General features: G+C 42.9%; 1 protein-coding gene across 8 annotated transcripts in view; it reads right to left on the bottom strand.

Annotated features, from left to right (window-relative positions):
- The window catches only part of NWD1 (NACHT and WD repeat domain containing 1), a 61,417-nt gene that overhangs the window by 10,846 nt on the left and 26,279 nt on the right, over window positions 1-24,292 (bottom strand). For all 8 annotated transcript variants that reach the window (XR_002137792.2, XM_074337972.1, XM_019737029.2 and 5 more), the window contains 8 exons: window positions 23,421-23,538; window positions 22,302-22,460; window positions 17,548-17,745; window positions 15,784-15,906; window positions 9,620-9,828; window positions 8,245-8,517; window positions 3,249-3,339; window positions 549-703 (listed from right to left, as the gene is read on the bottom strand). Coding sequence is in view for 7 of the 8 variants with exons in the window: in XM_074337972.1 (XP_074194073.1) it covers window positions 549-703; window positions 3,249-3,339; window positions 8,245-8,517; window positions 9,620-9,828; window positions 15,784-15,906; window positions 17,548-17,745; window positions 22,302-22,460; window positions 23,421-23,538 (1,326 nt within the window). In the remaining variant the exon portion in view is untranslated. The remainder of the gene's footprint in view (window positions 1-548; window positions 704-3,248; window positions 3,340-8,244; window positions 8,518-9,619; window positions 9,829-15,783; window positions 15,907-17,547; window positions 17,746-22,301; window positions 22,461-23,420; window positions 23,539-24,292) is intronic.

Consider the following 24,292-nt stretch of genomic DNA (forward strand, 5'->3'; position numbering starts at 1 on the left):
AATATGAGATGTTGGGGCAAACTGGGTGAAGAGTAGACATATATTTTGTGACTCTCTTTGCAATTCTTCTGTAAATCCTAAAATTATTCCAAAATAAATCACTTGTTAAAATATATAAATCAAATTGGTATAACCTACATAAACAAAAACTCTTGGGGGGGTTCTTCAATAATCTTTAAGAATGTAAAGATGTGCTGAGACCAGATCTTTGGAGAACCGATACTTTTCTCACCAGCCTTGAGACCTTTGAGCTTAACAGGAGTTTTCCTTCCCTCCCTTCTGACCCTGCTCCACACTGAAGGTTAAAATTCTCCTAGTCTTTCAGGTTCAATGGGAAGCTATCTCCTTTGTTGAATATTTTGGGAATTCCCCCAGGTCTGTTGTTGGGTCCCCGGAGACTCCCCCATGTCCTCCCAATGACCTACCCTGTTTTGCCTGTACTTGTTTGTGTGTGTGTCTGTATTCTGAAGTCCAAAGATCCCTAAAGAATCATACCTTTCATTTTGGGGGTGGAGGTGAGGGTGACAAGCCCTGGGTCTCCCCCTCACCTGAATGAGAGCATCCCGGGACCCAGTGACAATCAGATTGTTCTGAGCACCAAAAACAGCCGTCTCCACTGTGTCCTCGTGTTCAAGGTCAGTCGCCATGAATTGATGAAACCCCTGGGAGTCAGCCAAGAATATCCGCACTGATCTTCCAAAGCCTGAAACGGCAGGGACCCGGTTACGCCTTTTATTCCTGGAGGAGCGTAAGAGTAATTCAATTCAGTCAACAGAGATTTTTTTTGAGCACCTACTATGTGCCAGGGGAAGGAATACAGTGGTGAGCAAGACAGACGTGGCCCCCGTCCTCACAGAGCCTACCATTGGGGAATAGGGATGACAGTGATCAATGAGCTCCCAGAAAAACAGTCAAGTTACTTGTTATCACAACACTCTGAGTTTTTACAGTGCTGGGGCTGCCTGTTTGGGCTGCTCACAGTAACCCAGAACCCAGCACAGAGCTGGACACAGAGTAAACATGCTTTGAAGATAGAAGGAAGGAAGGAAAAAAAAAAGCAAAGGAGGGTGGGAGAAAGGAAAATAAAATGGTTATAATTGTGATAAGGACAATGAAATCAGGGTACTGGGTGCCGTGAGAAAGTGCCACAGAGACACACATGGCAGAAACGGCAATGTGAAGACGGAGGCAGAGACTGGAGAGGTGTGGCCACAAAGTAAGGAAAGGAATCACAAGGCAGAAGCTGGAAGAGGCAAAAAAGGATTCTTCATTAGAGCCTGTGGAGGGAGCCGGCTCTGCCAACGCTGTGATTTTGGACATCTGGCTTCTAGAACTGTGAGAGAAGTAATTCCAATTGTTTTAAGCCACCGCATTTGTGTGATAGTTTCTTATGGCCCAGGACATGTGAGCTGACTTTACAGGGATGAGGAGGTGACAGGCACTGGAAGAGTGGGAACAGCGTGGGACAGCCAGGAGGCGGGAAAGGCCTGGTGTGCCTGAGGGGCACAGAGGCCAGTGTGGCTGGAGCAGAGTGACGGAGGGGGAGATGAGGGAGGGAAAATGTTGCTAGATGTTGCAAAATAGCAACAACAGCAATAACAACACACCCAGTTAAATCTGAATTTCAGATGAACAATGAGAATTTTTATTAGTGTAAGTATATCCCAAATATTGCATGGGATATACTTATACTGAAAACTCAATTTGTTGTTTATCTGAAAGTTAACAGCGCATTCTGTATTTTACCTGGCAACCCTACCCAAGGGGAGCTGCTCACTTGCGTTCCAAATAAGGGCTGGGTGAATGTTGTGTGGAGAGGACCCCCAGCAGGGAGGCAGGCGAATAAGGACTGCATCTCCTAACCAACAGGTCGGTCCCCAACACTGTGGATGGGGAAACAGTCCAGGCTCCTTCTTCTTATTGGCTGCTGGAAAGAGCCACACTTGAAACCCAACTGTAACACGTTTCTAGGTCACTGAGCTCCTCAATGCTTCTGGCCTCAATTCTGATTCTATTTTGTGCCTCTACCCCTGTTTTCCTTTCTTCTTTCGTTTCTAATTCCCGTGCTGCATTTTTACACGTACTTAAGCCACCTGAAATTCTTTTGGAAACAGGATAGAGGGTATATATCAATTCATCATCCATCAGTCAATCTTGGAGAATAAGTGTTTACCTACCAGCCCTGTACTCTCCAGTAGGGTCACCACAAGCCACACATGGCTATTAATGTGGCCGGTCTATATGAGACTATAATGATGGACGTGCCATTATACATTTGTCCAAACCCATAGAACGTACAACACCAGGAGTGGAACCTAATGTAAACTATGGACTTTAGGTGATGATGTGTCAGTGTAGGTTCATTGATTGTAAATACGCAGCATTTTGGAGGGAGATGTTGATAGTCGGGGAGGCTACGCAAGTGTGGGGGTGGGGGGTCTATGGGAAATCTCTGTACCTTCTGCTCAATTTGGCTGTGAACCTAAAACTGATCTGAAAATAAATAGTCCTTCAAAAAAAAGATCAGGCTCTGGAACATCTGTTTGTCACCTCTGCTAGGAAGCCTTCCCTGACTGCTTTAGACTAAACAAGGGAACCCTGTCACATGCTCCCATGGCCCCAATTCTTGTTTTTTTGTGTGCCTACCTACTTGTCCATCTTTCCTGCTAGCAGGGGTTGTGTGGGCTGGCTCACCCCTGAGTGTACCCCATCCTCTCACCCAGCCCCTCTCTATCCCTGTGACTATCCCGTAGAGACAACCATTCCCATTTCAAAGACAATGAACCAGAAACCCAGAAAGGTTAGGAGATTTGCCCAGAATAGGGGTTGTTAGCACACTATAGCCTGGGGGCGAAAACTGGCTGACCACCTATTTTTACATGGCCCATGAGCTAAGGACAGGTTTTATATTTTTCAATGGTTGAAAAAACTCAAAATAAGATTAACTTTTCATGCTACGTGAAAATGATATGAAATCCAAATTTCAGTGTCCATAAAGAAAGTTTTACTGGCACAGTGCCATACCCACTTGAAATATTGTCTGGGTGGCTTTTGCATTACAAGGGCAGGGTTCAATAATTGGGATAGACCGTTGGGCCCGCAAAGCCAAAAATGTGTACTATGTGGCCCTTTGCAGAAAAAGTTTGCTGAGCACTGAGCTAGGACTCCGTCCTCTCCCAAAGCCCCTCTCCAGTTCCCACCAAATCCAGAACTGCCTCCTCATCACTCCCCAGTGAGCTAAATGCTACCTGCAGCAAGAAGTGACTCGTCTTCAGAGATGACCAGGAACCCCACAGCTTCTGGAAGCTTCTCCAGCAGCCTGTCTCCTTCAGAGGAAACCTGCACAAAGTCAAAGATGCCTATCAGGCATTTCCATAGGGTTAAGCGTTCAGGGTCAAGAGCTTGAATCTGATGCAGGGCCCTGCCACTCACCAGCAATGTGATTCTAAGCAAATTCCTTAACCCCTCGGTGCCTCAGTTTGCTCATCTGTTAAATGGGTGATAATACAGGGACCACCTCACAGGGCTATCACGGGTTAAGAAGTGTGTTAGCGTGACCCCCCCCCCCACATAGTCAGCACATAGTCAGCCCTCCTAAAGTGGCAGGTATTATTATTACTGTTGATGTAGTTGTAACCAACTAAGGGACCCAGAGAACATTCCCGCATTCGTTCTCTGGCCCCAGAAGAGGTCTGGAGATCTCAAATAAAATCAAACCACAGTTTGGAGCCAGAAGAAGGCAGCCTCATTCTCCCCATTCCTGAGTTGCAGAAATGAACCGATTTTGCTCAGATCCAAAAGGAAGATTCATTCATTAATCCTGATTCTCAGCCCCAATCCAGCTACTGAGTTTTGAGCACCTGACCACCAATAGGCCACGTGCCAAAAGCTTTATGTTCATTATCTTGGGTGGGTGGGGGGGACATGTGAGCAGTCCAGGAAAGTGAGTCCTTTGCACCAATTCAAGCCAATATTTTAAAAATAGTTGTTCAACATTTATTTAGCACGCCCAGGAGAAAGTGAATTTCTTCACGGAAGAAACTGCTATTTTTTTTAACATGATTTTTAAAAAAACTTAAACAAATTAAACAACAATACTGTAATATTTTTTTAAAAAAGAAATATCTGGTGCATCTTTTCACCTTCCCTATTATTCTTCCTTCTCCCCAGAAGGGACTGTTCTCTACGTTTGCTGAGTGTCCATTAGCATACTAAATAAACATTTACAGAAGCATCCTTTGTTGTACAATGCATCACAGATATTGTTCTGCAAGTTGCTTTTTCATTTAATGTGTCCGGGGCAGTGGTTCTCAACTGGGAGGTGATTTTGCCTCCCCAGAGGACACTGGGCAATGGAGACATTTTTGGTTGTTAATATTGGGGAGATACCTTGTATCTAGTGGGTGGAGGCCAGGGATTGCTACAACACATACTGGCATGCACAGTACCGCCCCCTTCTGCCCCCCACAGCAGAGCCCTCACCTTGCCTCAAGTGTCAATAGTGCCAGCAGGGGGGTAGGTGGGGGATAAACCTAGCACAGCAGTCAAGAACCTGGATCCTAGAGCCAGACTGCTTGAGTTCAAATCCCATCTGTGACACTCTCCAGCTGTGTGACCTTAGACAAGTGACCTTACCTCTCTTTGCCTCAGCTTACCCATCTGTAACATAGAGAAAATAGCAGCAGCTACATCTTGGCATTGCTTTGAGGGCTAAATAAGTTAACAGACATAAAGTGACTAAATAATGCTTAGTACAGTGAACGCTCCCTGAAAATTTGTTGTAATTTCCATGAAAGTACCTTTAGCCCAGGAATTGACACATCTGGAATTGACACTATCCGTAATGGGCCAGATAGTAAGTATTTTAGGCTTTGCAGCCATACAGCCTCAACTTTGCCATTATCACACAAATGAAGCCATAGATAGCATATAAACAAATGGGTGTGGTTGTATGCCAATAAAACTCCATTTATGGACATTGAAATATGGATTCCATAGAATTTTCACATTGTAAGATATTAAAAAAATTTTTTGTCAACCACTATAATTAGAAAAACCATTCAGCTTGCAGGCTGCACAAAGCAAGCAAACAAACAAACAAAAACAGACAGCAGGCCACAGTTTGCTGAGTACTGCTCCAGACTATCTGATTTTTTTATAGCTACATAATCCTCCATAGGATGGAAGTTCCTAAATTCATATAAACACTTTTCTATGGAAGGACATCAGAGATCATGTTAATGTTTTCTTATTACATAGAGTGTTACAGCAAATGCCATCGTCCAAGCTGCTCTCATTTTTAAGTAAGGTGTATATTCTTGAAGATCTCAGATAATCTAAACATGCCAAATTTGAGAGGAATCTTCCACTAGGGCAGCAGGTGTTTCTGCCCACCAGGCGTTGCTGCTCCCGTTGACATGAGTGTAAACATAGTCTACCAATCATGAGATGCTGAAAACACTTGAAAATGTTTTTGCATTTCCCTTATTTCAAATGTGCTCATAAAATGAGATGGAATACTTTCATAATATTATTTCAAATTTACCTAAGTCAAAGTCACATAAAATGTAGCCACACTGTGTTTACATTCATATACACACCTGCAAGTATTTAGGATAGGTTCCTGGAAGCAGAATTGCTGGGTTCAATGGGATTGTGACTTACTAATCTTGTGAGCCACTGCAAGGTTGCTTTCCCAAGAGCTCACCAATTGATATCCTCATGAAGAAGGTAAAATAGTGTCCAAGAAATGGCTTTTCTTTTCATAAAAATACACACTTTTATGTTCAAAGTAAGAGCTCCATTACACGCACTTTTCTGAACCAGATAAATCTTGGAAGGTGTTTTAAAAACATCAACATTTAGATAATAAAATAAAGTTCCCATTCCTGGTATAATCACTCTATGTAGAAATCAATTTCAAAATTCCGGTGAATGACAATGACCAAAGGCAGGTCACAGTCGGTTATCTGGGCTCAGAGTCAGTGCCTTGATCTGGAGTTGCCCTGTGCAACTGCTCATAAGAAGTGTGTGTGTGTGTGTGTGTGTGTGTGTGTGTGTGTGTGTGTTTATTTCTATTAGAGCAGGATGGGGTCCTTCTTACATTTTTTAAATCCTTGTTGTTAAGTTTCATGTATTTCAATATCAGATGCTTGGTTGATATATGCATGATCTTTATTTCCTGGCTTGCAGGTCTAGTGGTGTTGCATCTTGACTTGCACTTGGATTTGACTATTTCAGGGTCAGCTTGGGTGAAGAGTGACAGTTGGGTACCACTCAGGAATTTTGGCACAAAGAGACTGCTTTTCCCAGGACCAAATAATTACAGTCTTTGGGTACGTGTTCATTCAGCCTCCTTCCCTTTTCTCTGACTTTCGTATGACACAAACAGCTTTGAGCTAAGCTTTCTCTCCTAGCTACCTTTTCTGATGCCCTTCCTTCATTAAGCTTCCATCTGGTATTATATCCCTTCAGCCTTCTCAAGCACCTCTTACAGTGCAGGTTTGTTGGAGACAAATTGTCTCAGCTTTTACTTGCCCGGAAATGCCTTTATGTTGTCTTCAGTGTTGAAGGATATTTTCACTGGACGTAGGAGTCTAGGTTGACAGGTTTTGCTTTTTTCTTTCACCAAGTTACAGATCCCATTGTCTTCTGTCCTTGTTGTTTCTGAGAGAAGTCAGCTGCCATTCTTATCATTGTCATCCACTATATGTAATTAGTCTTTTCCTCTGGCTGCTTTTAAGATTTTTTATCTTTAACGTTGCTATTCAGAAGTTTGATTATGATTGCCAAAATGTAGTTTTCTTTCTTTTGACCCTGCTTGAGGTCAGCTGTTGGATCTTTGGGCTGATGTTTTACATACATTTTGGAAAATTCTCAACCATTATCTCTTCAAATATTACTTCTGTAGCATTCTCATTCTCTCCTCTGTCCTCTGTGGGACATTTGACATTGTCCCACAAGTCTCAGATACTTTGTTCATTTCCCCTCATTGATTTTTTTCTTTATATTTATGATGGATAATTTCCATTAACTTATCTTTGATTCACTGATATTTCTCTGCTGTGACTAGTCTGCCGTTAAGCCCATCAAATGAATTCTTCATTTCTGACACTGTCTTTTTTATTTTTAGAATTCCATTTGGACTTTTATTCTAGCTTTGGTTTAAAGTTTTTGAAATTCCCCCATCTGTTCACACGTGTTATTCACCTTCTCCATTATTTATCGTACATATTTTAAAGTTCTTTGTCTGATCACTTAAACATCTGAGTCATTTGTGTGTCTGCTTCTATTGTCTACTTTTGCTCTTGATTATGGTCCTAATTTGTTCTTGAATATGGTCCTATTTTCTTCCTTGTGGTGTCATAATTTTTGTAATATAATAGATATTTTATGTAGAAGGACAGTTGAGCCTAAAGTAAATAATATTTACCCTAATAAAAGGACACGCTCCTTCTGTTGGGCCTCTAGTGTGGAGGGGTCTGAATCAATCTAATCTATGCATCCGCTCAGTCTGGGCTTGATTGTATTTTTGTTAAATTCATTGACCACAGTCCTAAATGTTTTGAGGGTGGTATCAAGACTTTCTCTCCAGTAGGGCTGGGGTCTGGATACTGGACCCCATTCCTTACACTCCAACCATCAGTTTTCCAAATTATAGGATAGCTCTCTCTACTTTATAGCCTGACCAACTTTTCGAGGGTGCTGAAGACTACCTTCCATTTTGCCTGCAGCTTTTTGGCCCAATTTACATTTTGCCAAGAATCTGGTTTGGGTTGCCCCAGAAGCAGACATTGAGAATAGTATTGGGTGCAAGTAGTTTATTTGGGAATTGGTTGCAGCAAACACTGGTCGAAAGTAGAAAGTTGAGACTGTGAAGAGAAGGCGGCCAATAAATGTGGCTCATTAAGGTAGTTACTAACGTGGGCAAATGGAGCTCATTCTCTCTTGCTTCCATCTTCCACCACACATGGGCCCTATGTTAACGCTCCTGGGAACAGACCTCACCCAACCACTAATGGACCTGGTGAATGGTATCCCAGCTCCTAGCTTCTCAGTGGGGACAGCTCTGACACAGTTTTTACACTGTCTCCCAGAGTATCCCCAACTGGACTGAGAGCCAACAATTGCCCACCAATAGATGTTTTCTGAACTGTGCTGAACTGTAAATCCCTACCTTTCTAGGACATCTGAGCACTTTGGTACTGAGTGAATGTTAGCGTCATATTCAATAAAGCTGCTTACCAAAGAGACGGAACCCTTGCTGAACCCAATCACCACCTTTCCTGGTTTCTGGACCGAGACCCCACAGGTAGGTGTTTCTTCTTTGATGCTGGACAAGTGTTGCTTCCCCTGCACTTTTCCCGTGGCTGAACTCCACAGAGTGACCATGCCGCCCTCGGACACGGTCAGCAATGTGGCCCAGGAAGCCAGCACTGCCATGAACATCCAAGGGTCAGAGGTGTCTCCCAGGATATGGAAAACCAGCTCTGCCGTTTCCAGATTCCAAGCACTGACCTAATGGAAGGATGGGATGAAAAAGAAGAGAAAACTTAGCGGGAGATCTAGGCTGCGTGTTTCCCAGAGCTGAATGCAAGACCTGTTCTTTTTTTATGGTTCATGCATTTTATTTTCAACACTCTGCCAGTTCCAAAATAAAAGGGGGTAGGGAAGAGGTATCCTGGATTGGATTCTGGAATAGCAAAAGGACGTTCGTGGCAAAACTGATGAAATCCAAATAAAGCCTTGAGTTCAATTGATAGAAATTATCAATATTAATGCCTGAGTTTTGACAAATATAGTTATGTAAGATATTGACATTAGAGAAGGCTGGATCAAGGGCACATAGGAACTCTTTGTAATATCTTTATAACTTTTGCATAAATCTAAAAAGTTTTAAAAAAATAGAAAAAAGGCCAGCCATGCCATATGCATCGACATATATGGCCATTATTAGTAATTATTAGTTAAAGCAGGTTTCCTGTTTAACCTCACCAAAAAAACCCCAAAGTACCTTTTTATCAGCAGTAACCATGTAAATGTTAAACATTTGTCCATTAATTCTACTTCTGGGGTTTGCATTAAAGAGATACACACAAAGATATATGCATCAGGAAAGTTATCTCAGTTATTTGAAAGTGCAAAGAACTGGACACAACCTATATGTCCAACAATAAAGGGTTAGTTAAATAAATTATAGTGGAGTCATGCAATGGAATCTTATGAAGTCACTAAGCATGCTGTTTTTAAGAATGCTTAAGGTTATGGACAAATGAACAAATGGCATTATAAAACAGCATACAGTTTTATATATGGTTTTATCCCAATTTTGTTTTACACACACACACACACACACACACACACACACACACACACTTGGACATGCACACACCACATAAAGTAAAATCATGTAAATGTTAAGAGTGGGATTATCTTTGGGATTATCTATTATTATTTATTATTTCTTTACTGGTCTTTCAAACTTTTGCTGATAACAAAGATGATTTCTCTAATCAGTTTTGAAATCAACCAATGCTTCTTTCATATTTAAGCCTACACTGTCCAATAAAAATATAATTTAGCCACACGTGACTAAATTTGTATTAGCCACCTTTGTTACCTTTGAACTAGATGCTGAATACACAATCTTCTTTGCTTCATCCACATAAAGGCTCCCAATCTGAGGCTCAGTGGGATCATTTGTACCTCTGTCCCAAATGGTGAATTTCACCCGGCCAGAGAGTAAGTTCCACAAGCGCAGTGTGCGGTCCTTGGAGGCGGAGATGGCGAGTGTCCCTTTGGCGAACACTTTCAAACACTTCACCTCTCCTGCAGCAGGCCAGGGTCGGGGAGAGTATATTAGCTGGGAACATTTTGACTTTCCAACTACCCAAATGCCTGTTGGCTTGGAAATTCCCTGGTTTACCAAAGAAAAGATAGATGGATTCGAACATATCCAAAGTACAAATAATGGAATGTGGTAAAGCTAAAACGAGGGTGCAAAAACTGGAAGGGTTTAAATCAACTGCCCAGACATTGCATCTGTAATAAACAGGGGGTTATTGAAATTAATGAAAGTTCAGCATCATCAGGGAGTGTAAGAAAAGCAAGGTAAAATTATGGTAGAAGATTGTATAATCTCAGAGAGATTTTTTTTAAGCAAAACGTGAAATTTGGAACACATAAAAGGGGGAAATGTACCAAGGGGATTACATAAAAATGGAAAACTTCAGGAGGGTAAAATGTAACTGAAAAGCACATGACAGATTGGGAGAAAATATCTGCAGTATATAACAGACACATGGAGACTCTCCTTAATAAATAAAAAGTTCTTACAAATAAGCAAGGAAAATGTAAGTAACTTACAAATTGGACAAAGACTATAAACAGGAAATGCACAAAACTGGTACAGTAGACAATAAGCATTAGAAAGTGAGGCTCAACCTCACCAGTCATCTCAAAAATGCGAAGTGAAATACCAATACCATTGTTCCTCATCATATTGGCAAAAATTGTATAGATTGATTGCTGGAGTGCTGGCAAAGATGTAAGAAATCAGTTACTCTCCTACTTGGCTGACAGGAGCTTAAGTTGATATAAATTTGTAAGAAGGTAATTTCGTACCGTTTATTAAAAGTTAAAATGTACTATCTCTTGGTTTTAATAACACACTACAATTATGTAAGACGTTGCCACTCAGGAAAGGTGAATAAGGGTGCATGGGAACTCTCTATAGTATCTTAGCAACTTTTTGTTAGTCTATATAATTATTTCAAAATAAAAAGCTAAGAAAAAGAATAAAGGAGAAGCATGCATTTGATTCCGAAATCCCACTTCTAGGAATGTTTTATCACAGAAATAATAGCATAGGTGTGTGAAGAGTCACAAGAACTTTAATTGCAGTATTATTAATATAAAAAGAAAATCACAAGCAACCTGCTATCTATGAAAAGGGGGTTGGTTAAATAATACATCACATCCATATAAAAAATATTATGCAGACATTAAAAATAAGATGGATGTATATATTCAATGACCTAACCATGATAATCATTATTAATTATCATAACAGCTACTACTTACTGAGTACTTTCTATGTACCAAGAATAGTTGTAAGTGGTTTACATGCATTAAACTCCTTTAATTCTCATAATGACTGTCAGATATGATTATTATCCCATTATACAGATGTGGAAACTGAGGCTCAGCAGAATACAGTAACTTATCCAAAGCCACATGGTTAATAAGTAATGGAGCCAGGATTTGAGCCCAGAGCCCACGTTCTCAACCACTACAAAATATTGTTACAATATATTGTGACAAAAGCAAGTTGCAGCCCAGTATACAAAATAGCATGATCTGATTTTTCACAAAATCTCAAAGTACGTGAGCCTGTACAGGGCTATATTGGCATCAGACTAGAGAAAATTTGCTATTGGCATCTAACAAATTGTGAACATTGATCACATCCATGGGGAGATTGAAAGGGGGGAGAACAAAGGAAGTGAGTTTTACTTCTATGTAATTCAAATGCCAACAGGATAGTGGATGGTTTTTGTTTGTTGCAATTTAGACATTTTCAAGCAAAAGTTATACAAATAGTAATGCTTTACAGTATATCCCCATACAGAGAACATTATATTACTGTTAAAATGAATTAAGAGATATACATACAATATAGAATGAGGTAAAGTATGTGATGGTAACTGAAAAAAAGAACAGGTTGCAAAAGCTTATCTGACTATATAACCATATATATATATATATATATATATATATATATATATATATATATATACACACACATATATATGTATATCTATCTATCTATCTATCTATCTATCTATCTATCTATCTATATACATATATATGTATATATGCAGTTACGCACCACACCATGACATTTTGGTCAATGACAGACTGCATATATCATGGTGAGTATTTATTACCTTGTGTTAATATAAGTGATTTAACTGCAAGTTTCTATAATGTAATGTTTAATAATGGCTGCATTTGACAACCGCCGCATAGGATTATAATGGTGCTGAAAAATTCCTATTGCCTAGTGACATTGTAGCCATTTTAACGCAATGCATTGCTCATGTGTGTGTGATGATGCTGGTGTAAACAAACCTACTGGGCTGCCAGTTGTATAAAAATATAGCGCTGTGTTACAATTGCCTACCTTATTCACTACAGTAACCTGCTATACAGGCTGGTAGCCTAGGAACAATAGGCTATTCCACATGCCCTAGGTTTGTAGTGGGCTAGACCACCTAGGTTTGGGTTGGAGCACTCTGTGATGTTTGCACAAGGATGAAATGGCCTTGATTGCGTTTCTCACAACAGATCCCTGTTGTTAAGCAGCTCACGGCTGTATGAAACCAAACACCCCCTGGGGGAAGAAGGGATTAGAACAACAGCATGCTGGGAAATGTTTAACAACTAGTTCTGCAAGGGGATGGGTAAAACCCTGAGCTGTGGTGTTTGCCCATTTCCATGGTGTAAATACTCCCACTGTGGCTGATTTCAAGCCACTAACAGGATGCCATTGAACGTGGAGTTGGGAAGAGATCCCAGTAGCATATCATTCCCACCTCGCGGATACAGTAGCCAAGAACATAGGCAATAGTTGAGCGCAGGAAAACAAGTAGAAAGTGATGAGTTTTGAGTATTATTACCGTGTGTTAATATAATGGATTTAGCTGTAAGTTTCTATAATGTAGTATTTAAAAATGGCTGTATTTGACAACTGCCTCACAACCTTCCTGAAATCTTCACAATCGGCTCTCACAAGCCAGCATGAACCACCTCCAGCACGCTACCATGAGACAGGAGACTTTCACTTGCCAGACGTCTATAATGCTTTCAGTTTTCCATAAATTCATTACTGAGTTTTTCTGATAACAAATAATATGAATTTGATGACTTAAAAAAATAAATCGAAGTCACCATTGGTAAACGGTCTTGAACTGATGGTTCACATACACACAAATACAAATATCGAATAGACCTATAGGAAAATAGCCATCCTAGTGGTAACAAAAGGAACGGAATCTTATTTGACAGACACTGTCGGTACCCACCCCACTCCCACCCCTCAGGAAAAAAAGGGTAAAATGAAAATATCCAATGCTGGGAGCTTTGGGGTTGGGGGGTGCATTATTGTGCTGGAAACAGCCTATTTGGAAAGCAATGACACTTGTCAACACCCAAAGAAATGCTCATACGTTCCAAGTCAAGAGTCCCACTCACTGGAAATATTCGCCAGAATGAAAAAAATATTGATAAGAGATGCATCCCAGCATTATCCATAATAGCAGACAATTAGAAATAGCCTAAATATAAAACTTTAAAAACAAGTTAAAAAAAACTCTGGAACATGATGTGTTGAGAAAAATGAAATATTTTTGCTGCATTTAAACATTATAAATATGAAGATTCGATGGATCATAGCAGCATTACTCATAACAGCCCCAAATTGGAAACACTGTACATTTCCTTCCACCAATGAATGGATAAACAAGCTGGTCCTTCCACACAATGGACTATGACTCAGCAATGCAATGGAACAAACTATCGATACACACAGCAATACAGATGTATCCTTAGACTCATCACACTGAGTGAAAGAAGCCAGATGCAAAAGATCAGAGTGTACAATTCCATTGATAAAAAATGTCCAGAAAGCAAATCTATAGGCTCAGAAAGTTACATCAGTGGTTGCCTGGGTCTGGGGGTGGGAGAGGAGTTGGATTGTGAGGGGCAGGAGGGATGATGGAAAGTTCTAGGATTGTGGGGATGGTTGCACAACTCAGTCAATTTACTCAAAATCATTGAATTGTACATTTAAAACAGGTGAAATGTAGGGTATGTAAATTCCTCCTCAATAAAGTTGTTTTTAAAAGAGTCAATAGAAACAAAAGAATGTTTGTGACAAAATGTTGAGAAAAATATATAAACAGTGTACATACTTAGATTGCAACAATATAATATTTTAAACATCTTTGTTGAGAGACAATTTACAGACATAAAATTCACCCGTTTGATGTACAATGGTACAATTGACTGGTTTTTGTATATTCACAGCGTTGTGTAACCATCACCACAGGCTAAGTTTAGATTATTTTCATAACCTCAGAGCCATCATTCTCTCTCCTTCTCTCCTTATCATTTTAGCTATTAAAGTGTCTAATTCAGTGAGTCTAGTACATTCACAATGTTGTGCGACCATCACCTCTATCTGATTCCAGAACGTTTCCATCACTCCAAAAAGATGCCCTGTCCCCATTAGCAGTCACTCCCCATCTCCCCTCCCCCAGCCCCTGACAACCACTAATCTGCTTTCTGTCTCTGTGGATTTGCTTGTTCCGGACATTTCATACAGATGGAATCATACACCATGTGGGCTTTTGTATCTGGCTTCTTTCATTTGATAAAATGTCCAAGCTCCAGCCTCATGGCCTTTGCTGTTCTGTAAATGCACCAGCCTCTGCCCCCTCCGAGGGCCTTTGCACTAGTTGTTTCCCATGCCTGGATGCTCTTCCCACCCCCTGCCCTGTGCCCACCTCTTCCTTCACATGCTTTGCATCTTGGCTGAAATGTCCCCGCTCAGAGGAAGGCCTTCTCTGAGGCCCTAAGTGGTCACTTTAGTGATTGTAGCTCACCACACCCTGTTGTCTTCATTACACTTACCACAGTTTGCATCTGCTCATCTTCCCAAATACACGAGTGGAGTCTCACTCGGGCCAGGATTAGGGTGAGGCACCTCTCTTTAGGTGCAAAATGTAAGGAGGCACCAAATCACCGAGTTTCTCTTTTGACTCTGGTTCCAATATGGCTTGGCCCAGCACTATTGCTGATCCTATCTTTATTTAAGACAGGTTGATATTTATTCATTGTGGATATTTCTGCATTAATTTCAATTTTTTAAAACATCGTATTGAATTATTATTTATTTTGATGACTGAGGGTTGTTGTTTTTTAACTTTGGGGGGGGAGTCCCCTTAAACTTTGCACCCACGGCACGTACTTCACTACCCTCACCCGAGTCTTGACCCTGGTCTGTCTCTTTTGCTTCTAGAACAATCCTGGTATACAGTAGTCACTCGATAATTGATCAAATGAATGAACCACAGCAGTGATGGGACTATGCAGATGAAAAGTTTACTGTGCTAGATAAATTGTGTAAATGACCACTATTCTTTACCCAACCTGCTCTATAGCTTTTGCAGTATGATTCTGCTTCTCCCATCAAGAGATGCAGTCTATTTCCCTGCTAACTGATTCTGGACTGTTCTTGTGACTTCCTTTTGCCAACAGAATGTGACCAAGTGCCAGTTTCAAGGACAGTTCCAGGCCTTAAGAGACCTCAGGCACTTCTGCTCACCCTCTAGAGACCCTGCCTCTGCCTGAGCTAGCCTGCTGGAGGATGAGAGACCACATGGAGCAGAGTTGAGTTGTCTCAGTTGAGAGCATCCTGCACCAGCCAGCTCCAAGACACCCCACTAACTGACCACAGATGCATTAGCAAGCCCAGCTGAGACCAGAAGAGCTGCTCAGTTCAGTCCAGCCTGAATTGCCAACCCACAGAAAGTGAGCCATTACTTGAAGCTACTATAGTTTGGGATGTCCTGTTATGTGACAATAGCTAACTGAAGCAGGAACAAAGCTAGGGTTTCAATATAGAGAAGTGAATTGGTGGTAAAGGAGCTCTGGAGACTGACTGATTGACATGGGACACTAGAAATGAGGTGATCATGAACCCCACCTCCCGAGCCTCACCTGTGTGTCCAGTTAGGATGTGAATCACCTGCTGCTGTGCCATGTCCCACACAGCCACGGTGCCGTCCTGCGTGCCAACCACCAGCAGCTTCTCTTCCAGGCTCCACGCCATGGCAGTGATGCCTGCAGCCCCCCCCCAAGACAACAGCGATAACATCATGGGCTTGCTTATGCATCTGTGGTCAGTTAGTGGGGTGTCTTGGAGCTGGCTGTGTCTGAGTGCTCAGCCATGAGGTCCTCTAATGGGCCCCCACTTCACAGACAGGGAAATTGAGGCATAGACAGATTCATTCCCTTGTCCAGAGCCACAGATCTAGGAAGTGGCAGAGCCAGGACTTCAAAGCCAGTGCTGCCAAATGCCAGATTCAGATCTTGGGTGTAATATTTATGTTGTTCTTAGGGACAAAACTATGGCTTGGTCATAAGTGTCTCTCTAGTTCAGGGGACAATGGGCTGTTATGAGAGAGAAATGAACTCCTATTTTATGTAAGCCACTGCTATTTTGGCCTCTGTTACAGCATGTGAACCTGTGTCCTAACAGATATACACTCTTTCCCATTAAATCAGATTCAGTCTCAGAATTCTTCTCAACACAGCATTCTAGTGCCTGTCCCTAAATCAATTCTTCTATGCATTGTACTTAGTGTCTCTTAGAGTTTCTAATTTGGAAGAACTGTCTCTTGGGAGTAGCTTTCCCTGCAAGGCAATGTGGCAAAGAAATGTCCTGAGTTGCCATAACTGACGTTTGAACCACAAGCTAATTATACTCAATGGCCTCCCAATCAACGCGGGAAATTGTGGTTGAGGAGAAAAAGGGATGGACGAATGAAGGTGAATTGTTGGCTAAGAGGATACACAGATGGCTGGTTGGATGAGTGGGTGAGTAAATGGATAGGTACTGGATGGGTAGATGGATGCATCAATTGATAGGTGGGCGAGTTGGTGAATGGCTGAATGTATAGATGGGTGGGGGGTAAGTGAGTAGATGAGGGTGGAAGAATAAATGATGTGGACAGGGGGGTGGGAGGAAGAATAATTAATGGAAGTGTGGATGACTGATGAGTGGATGGGTGGAAGGAAGGAAAGAAGGTAGAAAGGGAGGGTGGATGGATGGATGGATGGATGGATGGATGCATGAATGACTGATGGAAGGATGGATGGGTAGAAGGAAAGACAGACAGATGTATGAGTAGAAGGAAGGGAGGGAGGAGGAAGGAAGGGTAGATGGACGGATGAATGGATGGATGGATAGAGGGATAGATGATGGAAAGATGGATCGACAGAAGGACAGACAGAGGACAAAAGGATGGATTGATGAAAGATGGATGACAAATTAATAGAGAGAACTAAATCCTCTTGTCCCTGTGACATTCTGGTGTCCCGTGGGAATCTACAAGTTCCATGAGCCTCTCGGTGGCCAATCAAACACCAGTCCTTAGCTTCCAGACTTACCAACAGCAGCCTGCAAATTGCAGAAACTCTCTATAAGGTGGGCACTGAACTCTAAGAAACAAGACCCCAGAGGCAGTTGGCATCCCCTCACTCTGGGCTCATTAGCAGTATTCACACTAATAATCTACAGTCCCTGGGTGGCAGGGAGAGCCGAGTCAGCACGAGACAGCAGGGGCAGCCCTGCCTGATGGCACCCATGGGGCCTCCTGGCCAGCAGAGGGGAGCCCCAGAGAGTAGTCTAAAACACCTGTCATCCACTCCCCCAGGCAAGAGAGAGCCTAGCAGAATTTTTGCTACGGTGGGGAGACCCACCTTTGTGACAGCCAGTGAGGGTCGCCCGGAGGGGTCCTCCTGGGGGCTGGAGGAATCCTCCAAGGGGCACCAGCACAGGATGTGGGCACACCCGAAACCAGCTCTGGGCCTGTTGACATAGCTGTCCCACAAGTGCAGGATGGGAGGTGGTGAAGAACTGGAGTCTGGCCAGGAGTTCTGTATACAGGATGCTTCTCTCTGCAACAAAGCGCATTCAGGTTAAGGGGAGGGGCACTGCTTTGTCGGGGTGATACCCGTCATGCTCTTCTGCCTCTTTTTCTGTTCTGCAGACACACTTTCCCCTACTTCAAGCACTCGGTAGTTTCCAGGCTTTGGGCCTTTTCCCATGCTATTCTCTGCCTGGGAAGCTTCCTCCCCTTCCCCTTCCCCTTTCTCACGCCAATCATCTCCTTATCCTCATCTCAGCTCAGAGGTCACTTCTGTGAAAAGCATTCTCCAGCCCAACCCTCCAATCCTCACAGCCCCCGAGCTCAGGTCTTCTGGCAGTTGCAGTCTGACATTTCTTTGGATGTTTATTCAATGGCCCAGCCACGCTCACTTCCGTAGACCTGGAGTTTCCTGAGAACAGAGATGATGTCTGTCTTACTCACTGTTGTGTTTTTAGTACCTAGAACCTCATAGATACCCAACAAGTATCTGTTAGGGAAGGAAGGACTGATCATTTCACAGTTACAGAATGTATTAGTTTCCTGTGGCTGCTGTAACAAACGACCACAAACCGGGTGGCTTAAAACAACAGAACTTGATTCTCTCCCAGTTTGGGAGATAAGAAGTGTGAAATCAAGGTATCAGCAGGGCTATGCTCCCTCCAAAGGCTCTATAGGAGGATCCTTCCCTATCTCTTCCAGCTTCTGGGGGCTCCAGGCATCCTTGGCTTGTGGCTGTATCACCCCAATTTCTGCCTCCATCTTCACATGGCCTTCTCATCTGTGTTTTCTCCTTCTCTGTTTCAAATTTCTCTCTACTTCCCTCTTATAAGGATATTTGTGATTGCACTGAGAATCCACCTAGATAACCTGGGATAAACTCTCCATTTCAAGATCCTTAAACTTCATCAAATCTTCAAATCTTTTGCCACATAGGATGATAGCCACAGGTTCCAGGGATTAGGAAGGGAATTTTTTTTTTTTTTTTTGGAGGCAGTGTTTTCTACCTACCACATGGAGGTATCATGATCATCCAAGTTTATAAAGGGGAAAATTGAGGCACAGAGAGGTTAAGCAACTTGCATGAGGTCACACAGCCAGTAAGAGGCAGGAATCTGACCCAAAAAATTTGATTCCAAATATGAGTAAAGACCAGGAACACTGAAGGCAGACAGTTCATTTTGTCCCCGTTGTTGGCACATCCTAACTGTGGGGCCTGGGGCAATGGCAGCAATGCCTTGTGCCTTGGTTTGCTAGTGGGTAAAATGGGTCAGAGCCAGCATATGGGCAAGTGCCTCACTTGTCACGGGTGCAAACTTTAAGGTGGCACCTACAAGATCAACCATCAAGAAAAATACTATTGTAATGCAATATTTTGAAAATCATAATGAATGTTGACGAAAACCCATGCGGAACAAAATGTGAGTTTTCTAAATAAAAACAGGGTCAGAAATGGCACAACACCAAGCTATCCTGAAGCCTGAGGCAACAGAAGTCAGGAATATCCACCCATTTTTAAGAGCGGACTGAAAGTGCTGGAATGTGCTCAGAGCGCAAGGTTGCCCAGCTGCGCCTTCTGGTGGTGACATTCGTTCCCACATCTGCTTGTGCTAGATGAGCCACTGCTTGCCAGTCAAGAATGCTGCAAAGAACATGCTGTGATTTGGGCTTTTAATTCTTCTCTTAAACAGGGCTGTTGTACCCAAGGCTGTTTTTCTGGGAAATAACTCCCTGCAAATTTCACAAACCCTGACGAGCACGAATGTGATTGAGAAAGACGCAACCGATGATGGATACCACCATCTTGCATTTGAATGGGACTCTAGATGCGCTTTAGTTCAATCCCACAATTTGCAGGTGACAGAAGCTGAGGCTCACTGCAGAAATGGTTTGCCCAAGGCCATTCACATCAACAAGTTGATGTTGCCATGTGACAGAAACAGGACCCCGATGGCACCGTGGAGGCAGGCTCTGCATAAACTGACTCAAATACCCTTCCGGGAAGCTCTAGGTGGGAGGATCCATAAGCAACCCATTTTGCATATGGGAAAACTGAGGACTGCAAGGTGGGGGTGGCGTTGGAAGGGTAAGAGACTTGCAAGGTCACAATACCAGTGGCAGAGCCCAGACTGGAATCAAAACAGTGTGGCTCAAAATCTATGCTCTTGGCCAGGACTAGACTATGTGTAGGGGTGCAAACTTGGTAGGGGGCAAGTGGACGATGCCCTTATGTTCACAGAGCTCAGGCTGGTGGGGCAGACACATGATGCAAAAGAAAACCAGCAGAAATAATAAATAAGAACTAAGATGGATGGAAACAGTGTGCAGTGATGGAAAATGCAAAGGCTGGGGGGCTCGGGGGGTGTCCAGCTTCAGTGGTGGCAGGACAGACTTCTTGGAGGAGCAGCATTTGGCTGATTTCCAAGGAAGCCATGGAAGGGATACAGGAATTCAGCATCTTTATAAAATTCTCAAATCAAAACCAGATGGGAATTGTATAGTGAAAGCCATCCTGTCCATGTCACACTTAATAGAATGCTTATTTGTTTTAAATTAGAAAATAAGTGTTGGTGAGGATGTGGAGAAAGTTGGACCCTTGGGCACAGTTGGTGGGAATGCAAACTGGTGCAGCTGCTATGGAAAACAGTATGGTAACTTCCTCAAAAAGTTAAATATAAAATTACTGTATGACTCAGAAATCCCATTTCTGGATATACACCCAAAAGAATTGAAATCAGAGTTTCAAAAAAATATTTATACACCCATGTTCACAGCAGCATTACTCACAACAACCAAAAGGTAGAAACAACCCAACCCAAGGGTCCATCGATGGGTGAATGGATAAAACAAATGTGGTCGTTCCGTACAGTGGAATATTATTCAGCCATTAAAAGGAAGGAAACTCTGACACCTGCTACAACATGGATGAACCTCAAGGACATTATGCTGAGTGAAATAAGCCAGTCACAAAAGGACAGATACTGTATGATCCCACTTACGTGAGGTCCCTAGAGGAGTCAGATTCATGGTGGGTACCAGTGGCTGGGAGAGGGGGAGGGGAGTTCATGTTTAATGGGGACAGGGTTTCAGTTGGGGAAGATGAGAAAGCTCTGGAGATGGAGGGTGTGACAGTTGTACAACAACGTGAATGTACTTAATGCCACTGAACCGTGTGCTTAAAAATGGTTAAGTTGACAAAATAATTGCTCATAAATGTCACCTATTACTAATTTTTAAAACAGTATCAATCATGGTTTAAAAATTTATCAGGTTTAAAAATTATCAGTTCGCTCTCCTTTCCCCTTAATAACACCAGTTTGCCACTTTCCTAGAATGAAAAAAAACCAAAACTCTAGTTAACCATATTTATAACCAATAACATACTTTGGAGACTATATATATACATATATATTTATACACATATATATGTATATATGTGTATGTATATATATATAAAAATATAATTTTAGCACAGATATATGTATAACTAAATAAGTTGTTTTGAGTTGTTGAATTTTTTTGTTTCTTCTTTAAGGAGGGCACCCATGCAGGGATCGAACCAGCAACCTTGGTGTTATTAGCACCACGCTCTAACCAACTGAGCGAACCGGCCACCCCAAATTGTTGAGTTTTAAATGTTTTAAAAGTATAATATGTATGGTCTTGTTGGACTTAATTTTTCATTCCACATTGCTAAGATTCATTCATGTTGTTATATATAGCTCCATTTTAGTCATTTTTTAATGTTATTACATTATTACATATGAAATAATGACCATCTATAGAATTATTCTTCCTTCTATAATATTGCAATATGAATAAAATAGACCATATCTGTATCATTTTAATACTGGCCACTCTTAGAAATTTAATTATGCATTCTGTTCATTATTGAAGATTGCTTTTCATAAAAGAATGGTTAAGATGGTAAATTTTATGTCACATGTATTTTACCACAATTAAAACAAACAAACAAACAAACAAACAAAATACCACCCTGGACAGAGTTTCAACTAAATACTCAGAGATTCCTCAATCTCTAGGACAGCCCAGTGACTTGAGATCTCAATGCCTTGAGAGCTAAAAATGGTTATTACAGATCAATGTTTGCAATTGATGGGATGACAGGAAACACTGACTTTGTACCCCAATTAAGCAAAACGTTATTCCCCTGAACAAGAATTCCCCTCGCCTTTCTCATTAGTAGACCTGTGTTACCAAGAACTCATGCTCAGTTATTGTCATTATATTTTGAATCTCATCAATAAAAAAATCTGTGGAAATGTGTTTTCTCTCTTGTGATATTAAAATCATTTCCTTGATTTTGCCTGAAATATTCTCCTATCTGGCCCTTTCTATAAACAGGTGCTGGGCTGGGGTGAGGGGTAGAGCACTACCTTGGTAGTGTTCACTCCAAAGCAATCCCAGGTTCAATTCAAAGTTCTACAGGATGGACTGGGAGAAACCCTACAGATGTAGACAGGAAAGGTGTGTGGTTAATGAAAATCCAGCTGGCGTCTCAGTGAGGAGAGCAGACTTCTAGTGGTCAGTGCAGAGAGGACCCACGGCCAGGCCAGCCAGACTCACCCATGCCTCGGAGCTCCACGGCCAGGCGGCACAGCTGGAGAGCTTCTCGAATCAGGCCCACATCAGGACAGTCCAGGTGGGGGGTGCACAGGTCAAAGTCATCCAACAGGCTCTCGATGCCCCCGGACATGCCCCGGCAGGAAATCCAGTTCAAGCTGCCTGTGGGGAGAGGGGGTGCTGTGGGGAGCATACACCTCCCTCCAGTTCATCCTGGGAGGTGGGCTCTCACCTCCAATTCTCCCAGGGGTTCTCACTGTCAGCACTGCTGACATGGGGGCCCAGTCATTCCCTGCGATGGGCCATCCTATGCATTGCAGGGTGTGACGCAGCATCTCTGGTCTCTACCCACCAGACGCCAGAAGCAGCACCCCCAAGTCATGATAATCAAAAACAGAAACATTGCCAAGTGTCCCCTGGGGGCAGAATCACCCTTGGTTAAGAATCACAGGGATGAATAATAGATGGTTGGATAGACAGACAGACAGACAGACAGACAGACAGACAGACAGATAGATAGATAGATAGATAGATAGACAAAGAGATGAATAGACAGGAAGGTGGGTGAATAGATAGACACATGACGGATGCATAGACACAAAGATGATAGTTATAGATCATAGATAGAAATGATAGACAGATAGATAGATATAGATACATAAATAAGATGGATAGATGGATGGATAGATAGATAGATGATGCATAGATGGACGCAAAGATGATAGCGATAGATGGTAGAGAGCGAGATAGAAATGATGAATAGATAGACAGACATAGATGGTGGATAAATAGAGACAGAGATGATGGAGAACATACTGAGAGACAGGCAGGGTCTGTCTTGTTCTAAGGCTGACTTTCCCACCCTCTGTACTATCAGCTAGCACTTTATGCCAGGAGCACTCCCTCCCCGAGTCATGACAACCAAACTATCTCCATACATCTCCAGACAAGTGTCTCTGGGATGCGGTGGGGTGTACAGAACTGCCCCAGATGAAACCCAGCGTCCTAAGAAGAGCTGAGGATTTTGACTTTCGCGCTTTGCTCTCCCAGGCTTGGAAAGAGGGAGACTGTGAGGTTCAGGACCTGCTCCTTCCGCTCCCAGATGGGAAGGAGGGGGCTTACCCAGCACCTCCTGCTTCAGCTCCTGGATGCGGCCTGAGTGGAGCAGGTGATGGGGCAATTCCTTCAACTTCCGTAGGTTTGCAACTGTGTCTGAGAACCACAGGGGCTGGGGGGCCACCTGCAGAGGAGGAGGGGCTGGCAGCCAGGCCTCTATGACATGAACTCATTCATTCACTCCACAAACACGGGCCAGGCCAGGCACCATATGATGCTGGGGGGGGACCGGGACACAATTTCAGGCAGAGACACCCCCTACACCCCACTCACTGGGCTGGGGGAGGGGGAGGGATGTGGGGCTCAGGGAATCCAAGGGGCATTGGAGCTGGGCCATGGAGGATAAATAAGAGTCTGTCTGGTGAAAAGTGTTGGAAAACAATGTGATTCCTGGGCAAGGGAACAGCATACGCAAAGGCCCGGAGGTGGGAGAGAGCCAGATAAGAGTTTTGGGAAAGCTGAATTACAAAGTAGAGTGGGCAATCATGGTGGGGAGTGAGACTAGGGACCTCGTAAGCAGCCGACCATGACTATCAGGCTGAGATTTTAGACAGGAGATGGGGGGGACGGACTGGGGAGCCATGGGAGGTGTTAGAGGAGAGGCGTGATCAGATTGCATCGTCAGAAGCATTCCTTGAGAGGATGGACTGGAGAAGGTCCTGAGTCTGGGAGGCCAGGTAAAGGGACAGACCACACCCCAGAGGGAAAGGATGAGGCTGAGCCTGTGGGGGTTCTTGGCACCCCCAAGGGAGAGGATTTGTGGGTCATCGGAAAGGAGAAAGGGCAGCACCGAGAAACCATCAGGCTTGGCCCTGCCTCTGGCCTCCCTCGACCATCAGGTGAGACAACGAAAAAAGAAAAATTGAATGGCCACGGAA

This window comes from Rhinolophus sinicus, linkage group LG07 (assembly GCF_036562045.2).
Source record: "Rhinolophus sinicus isolate RSC01 linkage group LG07, ASM3656204v1, whole genome shotgun sequence".
NCBI lineage: Eukaryota > Metazoa > Chordata > Mammalia > Chiroptera > Rhinolophidae > Rhinolophus > Rhinolophus sinicus.